At 50.6% G+C, this 7,869-nt stretch overlaps 1 protein-coding gene across 1 annotated transcript; it reads right to left on the reverse strand.

Annotated features, from left to right (window-relative positions):
• Window positions 4,334-5,595, reverse strand: LOC110430415 (skin secretory protein xP2-like). The gene is made up of 3 exons (XM_021448089.1): window positions 5,528-5,595; window positions 5,129-5,459; window positions 4,334-4,345 (listed from the first exon to the last, which is right to left on the reverse strand). The coding sequence occupies exons 1-3, from the start codon at window positions 5,593-5,595 to the stop codon at window positions 4,334-4,336; spliced, it is 411 nt and encodes a 136-aa protein (XP_021303764.1).

Here is a 7,869-nt window from a genome sequence, read left to right on the forward strand (position 1 = left end):
TGAGTTTTGAAATCCCCTGAAGTCTCCGATCGTCCCTCAAACGTTCCACGACGCTCCTTTTCAAAATTCAAACTCTCAGGCTCCAAACACATCTATTTATCCCCCCTCTTCTTCTTCTTCCTCCTCTCAATTCATTCCTTCTCATCTTCACCTCGAACCAGACTCTCCTAGCCTCCATTCCTTGCCAAGAGATTCATCTCCATGGCTCCTCCAACTAAATCTTCCAACCAAGCCATTCGCTCCAACTCCCCACGTCCGCAAAGGTCTCTAACTGAGAGCCTGGAGCTTGCCCTAGCTGTCAACGTGCTGGAGCCTGAACCACTAGCCATGGAGCCGCCGGCTGGAGGGCCGACGGGCCCCATGTGGGGGTCGCCCGACCCCAAGAGGGGTCGCCCGACCTCGCCCCGGGTGACGCAGCGCTCCGCGTCGGCCTCTCGTTCGCTCACACCACGCAGGGGCATCGGCAAGTCCCCTACTCGAGCCGTAACGCCGGTTCGACCTACCACGGGCCAACTTGCGCTGCGGGAGAAGGCGCCGATGGCCACCAAGCAGGCCATCACCATCTCCTCCGACACGATCCACACCTCTTCCTACTCGCCGTCCACCCCAACCTTTTGGAGGAACCACCAAGTGGTGGGCAGTGGGCCGGGAAAGGGGAAGGTGCTGATCCCGCCGCTGAACTCTAAGGAAAAGATGGAGTTGCGGGAGTCCTTTGACTCGTCAGCAAGTCCATCCATCCGGCGGAAGATGGATCCACCTCCGATCAACGGTGCGCCTGGCAAATACGAAGAAGATCCAGAAAAAGGCGACATCGAGAAGCTCCTGGAAGTCACAGCTAGCCTTAGAAATAAAAATAGGATCTTAGAGGAGACAGTGTCGGAGCTCAGGATGGAGAATCTTGAGTTAGAAGATCACTTCCGCCACCTGCGCATTAGCACCAGCGCTAAAATCAAGCGTTTGGCGCAAGCAATTGGGCGGGAGGATCTCCTCAAACCTCCATCTCCCTAAATAAATTAGTTAGTTTAGGTTATAGGCACTATTTGATTATTTAGGTTTGATTACTCAATTTTATTTTTCAATTTGTCACTTTGAATTTCGCAATGTAAAAGTGCCTATACAATTGAAATTTGATTTAATGGAGTCATTTTTGGTCCTGCTGGTGTGTTGCCACCAGCAGGACATCTGCATTTGATCGTCTCTCTCTGTTTTAAGTTCAGCTGCACGAAAACTGCAAGTGTGGGGGGGTCGCCCGACCCCCCAACTTCATCTCTGAACTGCCGTGAGCATGGAACAACACTGCATACACCTTGGCACGTCATGGCACCAAAAACAGGCGCGATGAGGGGGTTGCCCGACCCCCTTTCTATGGCAAAAGGAAACGACACAAGTGCAGAAAGACTTCACGAGGGACGTAGAATCGAGTGGCAGGGCTAGGAACCTCCAGGTGGGGTCGGCCGACCCCTCCATAGAGCCCTGGGCCCACCAGGAAGCTTCTATACGACGAAACACATCTTTCCTGCCCGGTTTGCTAACTCTTCCCTCTCTCAGTCTGTCCAATTCTTTACCTTTGTGTCACAATTAAAATAAAATTTGATAGTTTAAACTTGTTTGCAAAATAGAAAGTGAACTGGTTCATGATTTAAGAGAAATTGTGACATAAAGTATAGTTCTTACAATTGTTCATCCTCATGGGTAAAAATCTATAGGAACCATATTGACTAAGTTGTTGATGAAAGTGATATAACTCTTGGCTAAGAATTCATAACATTTCTATTCAAGGTACTTAGAGATCTGTTTCAAAAATATCACAAAACCATAGTATCATTTACTCCTCATTAGCAAGAAATTCCCACCAAAAGCCATACACTTAGATATTCGAGTAACCATTTTATGAAATGCAACCTGCTTTTGTAATGAGTTTTGTCAAAACCTTGTTGACCCTAGTGAGAGTTGTATCATAGTCACAAGATCAAGATCACGTACACACCACATATATATATGCTGCTTCTACACTGGAAGTACGCAACCACATGTATTGTGCATCCACTAAATAGGTTGCTCCATACTCTAAGTGTTAGAACACCTCTCTAAATATTGTTTAGAAAATGAGACATAAAAGGCTTGGCAAAATAAAAGAAAAAGAAAAAATGGACATGTGCAAGTCCATGAAGTATATAAAAAAAATGAGCACATAAAGCTCGAAGAAAAAGAAAATCTAGCCATGTCTCAATATACAAGTAGAGAGAGTGTAGAAAATAAAGGAGCAACCTAGTCCACCATATAACACACTTGCACATCTTGATCTATGACTATGACACTCCTCTCTTTGGATCCTTGTTTTTGACTTAACAATATTTGCAAAGTAGAGTATGCTACCTTGTTTATCCCTACCAAGCCCCATATAAGCCTATAGTTATAGGATGAAACAAGTTGGCATTCATGCCTTGGTGAGGACTACTAAAAAAAAACTTTGAGTGATCTAGAGCGCTAAATTAGGAGTAGGATTGAACTATGTGACTTATTTTAAAAAGTACCAAGAATATGAAATTGGAATTTGATCTTGTTCTGAGAGTTGTTCCTTTTCTCAACCTCTGAAGGATATATGCTAGACACTTACACAAAAACCCATTTGGATGAACTATGTTCGAACTAGCATTTTATGCTCACTACTATCTTAAGTTAGAAACCATTGATCACTCATTTTTAACCTTTACTCGAGGACGAGCAAAGACTCAAGTGTGGGGGGTCTTGTTGACGGTATTTATACCATGTTTTCTACTATCATAACCGTCAACATAAGACTCATTTTGGGAGAAAACAACCAAACAAAGTAGTAATATAGGTACATATAACCTAGTTCCACATGTACATGCTACTATTTGGTTGCAGGAGTAAGAACAGGTACTTTTCAAGGGTCCAAACACTAAGAAGGGGTGAATAACTAAAGATCAGTGACACCAGTAACCAAGACAACATTATAGTCATGAAGAGGAAGACATATAGGACAGGGCTGACACCCTAACCCCATAGAATTGGGGTCGGGCGACCCCACATTGGTGGGTCCCACAGGTCAGCTCAACTCCACCGACATCAGAGAGCCTCCAGGACACTGCAGGTGGGCCCAACCAGCCAGATAGGGGGTCGGCCGACCCCACTTCATGGCGGTTCCAGGGTTGGTTGGCCTCCCACCGACCTTGCCCACATGTTGCACATGTTAGTTTGCCTCTACCGTTGATCAGATGGCGGTTGTGAAGTCGGTTTGATCCAATGGTGCATGATGAAGATGACGCGGATCGCTGACGTGGCACCGGAGTAGCCCCTACTCCATCTCCCACTATAAATACCCCCCTATTCCTTCACTTAAGAGTCATGTATCTTAGGAGAAAACTACTTTAGTAGCTTAGTGATATCATAGTGAGTAGAGAGTGAGGAGTTCCAAGGAGGAGTCCCGGCCTGTCGGGAGTCTTCTTCGCGGAGCACCTCAGCGGAAGCAGGTCTTCTTGTAAGTCTTACTTCTGAGTCTTTTCTAGTATTTAATATTTGGTCTGGTACTTTAAGTATAAGAATCCTTTACTGGCACATTGCTTGATCTTGAGTGCTCTTAGCTTTAGCTAAGCTTAGGGTAGCAAGAGCTAGTTTAGACGTGGTGTCTAGACTACTTCTTGCCAGTGTGGACTCCTTGTCGCAGTTGTGTAGACACCTAGTGTGAGAGTGACAGTCCTCGCTAGGCGGAAAGTTCCTCGCATCTGTTGTAGGCAAGTTGCAAATAATAGTTGGGCTGAGCAGGGTAGTCGCTTAGGAGACGAGGAGGTGAAAAACTTCGTTAACTCAATCCTCCTTTTCGGGTATCGCCCTCAGTAAACAGTTAGGTGAAAAACCTTGACTATACTTAATTACCAAGACCAGGCACTAATACTAGTTAGACCTCTCTACCCCATTATCATAGACCCTTTGATCATCACCTAACGATCTAAAGCCTAGTTAATTCACTTCGTGTTCCCCGTGGAAATCACGATACCTGGAATACTCCCGGTGAAGGCTACATTGACTACCGTACGCTTGCGGTATAACCGTTTGCCACTTCTGGTGTCAACAACCATGCTAAGGGCATGCGCGCCAGCGAACTCCCCAGCGTCCTTCACAAATTGCTGAAGCCAGTCCCACGCCCGTTGCGCCTTCTCCACTGGAGTCAACTTCGGCGCGCGGGGCTGGCTCTCCGGGAGCTCGGGACTGATCAGATCCAGGACCAGGGATACTCCCTTCCAGATCTTACAACAGTTGACCTTCCAGGAGTCCCGGTCCTTGACCAGCTCATCTAGGTGTTTTTTGGCATTCACCTTGAGCACTGCAAGTCAAAGCAGAACGTTATCTTCAACATATCAAAAGACAAATGGGGTGACAAGGGGCAGATAACGAGGCGATGCGTATTACCAGATAACTCCCGGTCCTTACGACCCAGCTCCTCTCCTGTTCGACGCCCGGACTCCAGCGCACCAGCGAGCTCTTGGCTGAGCTGCTCCTTCTCCTGCCGGAGGCGCGTCACCTCCTCCTCCAGGTCTAAATAAATCATAACCTGGTCAGCAAAGCAAATTACATAGATAAACACAGGAGCTCGGAGCACGTGACTAACCATCTCGCTGACGGTACTGGTCGGCCAAGCGATGGGTAAGCTCGAGACGATGCTCCTCTTGGGCATTCATCTCGGCCACTTTCTCCCCAACCTCCGATCGCAGCCGGTCCACCTCCGCGGCTAGGGCCTTGTTCTCGGCCACAACGCCTTCTATCTGGTCGAAGCACCGTTTCCGGTACTTCGTCGTTTTCATCGCGCCCTACAAAATGAACATATGACAACCAAGCAAGACAACGCACAGAATGTACAACAGTGCAAAGAACCGCTTACCTTGACTTCGTCGACGAGGCGTTTGGCCGCGCGCTCGACCCTGGCAGCCTCCTCGGTCTCGGCGAGCTCCTCATGCCCGATGAAGTGATCCCCACGTTGGCGCCACACATACACGTGTTGGCGGCCAACGCGGGGACGACCTTCAATCTCCTCCACCTCGTCGTCGGAGGCCGCCTGGGTTTCCTCCTCAACCGTCGTATTGCCCCCGGTAGCAGTCGAAGGCATTACTGGCCCCCGGGCCAGACCCGGGGATCCAGCAGTCGAAGCGGCCCCTGCTCGGGGCGGCGTGGGGACTTCGCTCTGCTCGGCAGGAGGAGGGGTCGGGGCTCTCCCCTCCCTTTCTGTGGCGTTCGCTGGGGGAGGTGCTCCTGTAGCCTCCTCAGCCCTGGCCGGGCTGCTCGCTGTGGTCGGTGCCGCGGCAGGGGGCTCCTCGGTGCTCACAGGCACAGCTGCAGCCGCAGGCTGCTCCGTGGTCTGCGGCGCCGCATCTTCAGCAGCGCAGGCAGGCTCACCAGTCCCCTGGCCGGCGGCATGGCCGGGGTTGACATCCGACGCCGCGCTAAAAGAACAAAAGTATAATAAAAAAACAAACAAAAAAATACCAAAATACATAAGTCGAACACATACAGGTCCGATCGACGGTGGGTCGCGGTGAACCTCCTCCTCGTCCGGCCAGCTGACACCTGCGCTCCCATCTCGACAACGCACGGTGCAGGAGGGTCGCTGGCCACCCGATCAGTAGTGGCCGGTGCACTATCTGGGTGGCTCCGAGGACGTCGAACTAGCGACGGTGCGGCCTCCTCGTCGTCGTCGTCGTCAACAATCCGCACGAGCCGACGGCGCTTCGGCGCTTGGCTGCTCTCTGCCGGCAGTGTCGCCGCCGGCGACGGATCCGCAGGCATTGGCCTTTTCCCTGCCACCCTTTCCTCTGTGGTCGGGACAGGGCGGGCTTGTTCCTCCTCACTGCTGGTGTAATGAGTACACCGAGCAGCGTCCTCCTCTGGCTGGACTTCTCCCGCAGGATTCTCCATCCCCGGTGCCAGTGATATATAAACTATGCACCGGCCGACATCACCGATCTGCAAAAGCAACAAAGATGAGTCAGCTGCAGTACGAATGCTAAAACAAAATAATCTGCAACATACCTTTGGTGCTGGTCGTCCTAACTTGAAGGCTTGTACCCGATCACTGCCACGGATGAAGCCTCCGTCCGCGAAGTTGAACAGCTCGTTCAACAGCTGCTGTACCTCCGCCTTCTCCAAGATCTCCGGTCGCATCCTGGTCGGGTCCACGCTTCCGGCATACTCGTACGCCGAGTGCACCCTCTTCTGGCAGGGCATCACCCGACGACAAATGAAGTTGCCGACCACGCCAAGCCCGTCCAGGCGCGACCAGTCGATCAGCTTCATGAGATCCGCCACTTAACCGTCGAACTCCGGGCGGTCGGTCCAGCTTAGCCTCTTCTCAGGAATGTATCCCACGTCGCAGAACGTGGAGCTGCCCGGTTCCTCCCTGATGTAAAACCATTTCTTATACCATTCGGTCAAGGAAGTGTTCCATGGACAGTGCAGGTAGCGATTCTTCATTCCAACTCGAAGGTTGAGGTATACTCCACCTGCAACCTTGGAGCCTCCAACTTCTCCCTTCTTCCTCAAGCAGAAAAGATAACGAAAAAGATCGAAGTGCGGCTCTATGCCAACATAGGCCTCGCACAAATGGATAAAGGTGGAGATAAGGAGAATTGAGTTCGGGTGCAGATTGCAAATCCCGATCTCATAATACAAAAGAAGACCTTGAAGAAAAGGATGAACAGGAACCCCAAAGCCCCTCTTAATGAAATCTTCGAACACGACGATCTCACCGGCACGAGGGTCGGGGAAGCTCTCTCCTTCCGGTGCTCTCCAGCCGCCGAGCTCCGAGCTGTGCAGGAGCCCCATGTCGACGAGGTCACCGAGGGACTTGGTGGTGCTGCGTGACTTCTTCCACTCCTTGGCCATCAGTTCGGCCCTTTTCTTGGAGTCGCTCTTCGCCATTGGAGGTGAGGAAGTGGACTCGGGTTACGATGATGAAGGTGATCGAAGGAGGGAAAAGAGGAAGGCTTGATGGCAATGGCAGGGTAAGCAGTACAGGCAGAACTGTCCAGCCCTTATAACCCGCAGCTCCACCCCTCCCACTTCCTGTATTCTCGGGAAGTGGGCGGGCCATGCGGCGGATGCGGCGTTTTGGTTTTCAATAATTATAGACAATTAATGCGGTGGAGTTTTCGTACCAATTGATGGTTTCCTTTTCTCAAACCACGCAAAGGGCGGCTGCACAGTTGCTAGGCGCAACTTTTCATGCATCCATCTGACACACCATCAGAAGGTCTCGTCACGTCAACTTTAACTGGAAAGATTTTTTCAAAAATAAGAAGACAAGAAGACAAATATGGCAGAGAGTCAACAATACGAGGACTTCGCCGACCACCGAGCACTTGATGCTCGGGGACTGGTCGATGAGCGTATCAACTCGGATGCCAAGGACTGCACCGACCACCGAGCACTTGATGCTCGGGGACTGGTCGCCCAGTCTATCAACTCGGATGCCAAGGACTGTACCGACCACCGAGCACTTGATGCTCGGGGACTGGTCGCCCAGTCTATCAACTCGGACGCCAAGGACTGCACCGACCACCGAGCATTTGATGCTCGGGGACTGGTCGCCCAGTCTATCAGCTCCGAACTTTAATATATCACACCGACCACTAAGCGCTCGATGCTTGGGGATTGGCTGTCAAACAATTGTACACCCGGGGACTGGAAGATTAGTCTATTCAATTGCTGATGAACTAGTAAATTCAATTTTAATTTTTTAGACCTTGCTACAAGGCTCATACTTCGCCTTCCAGCAAGCTCGGGGACTACATCGGTACGATGCATCTAGCGATGCATCTCAGTTTCAGAATTTCTTTGAGGACTTTTCTTTTGACC

The sequence above is a fragment of the Sorghum bicolor genome, chromosome 9, assembly GCF_000003195.3.
Source record: "Sorghum bicolor cultivar BTx623 chromosome 9, Sorghum_bicolor_NCBIv3, whole genome shotgun sequence".
Lineage (NCBI taxonomy): Eukaryota > Viridiplantae > Streptophyta > Magnoliopsida > Poales > Poaceae > Sorghum > Sorghum bicolor.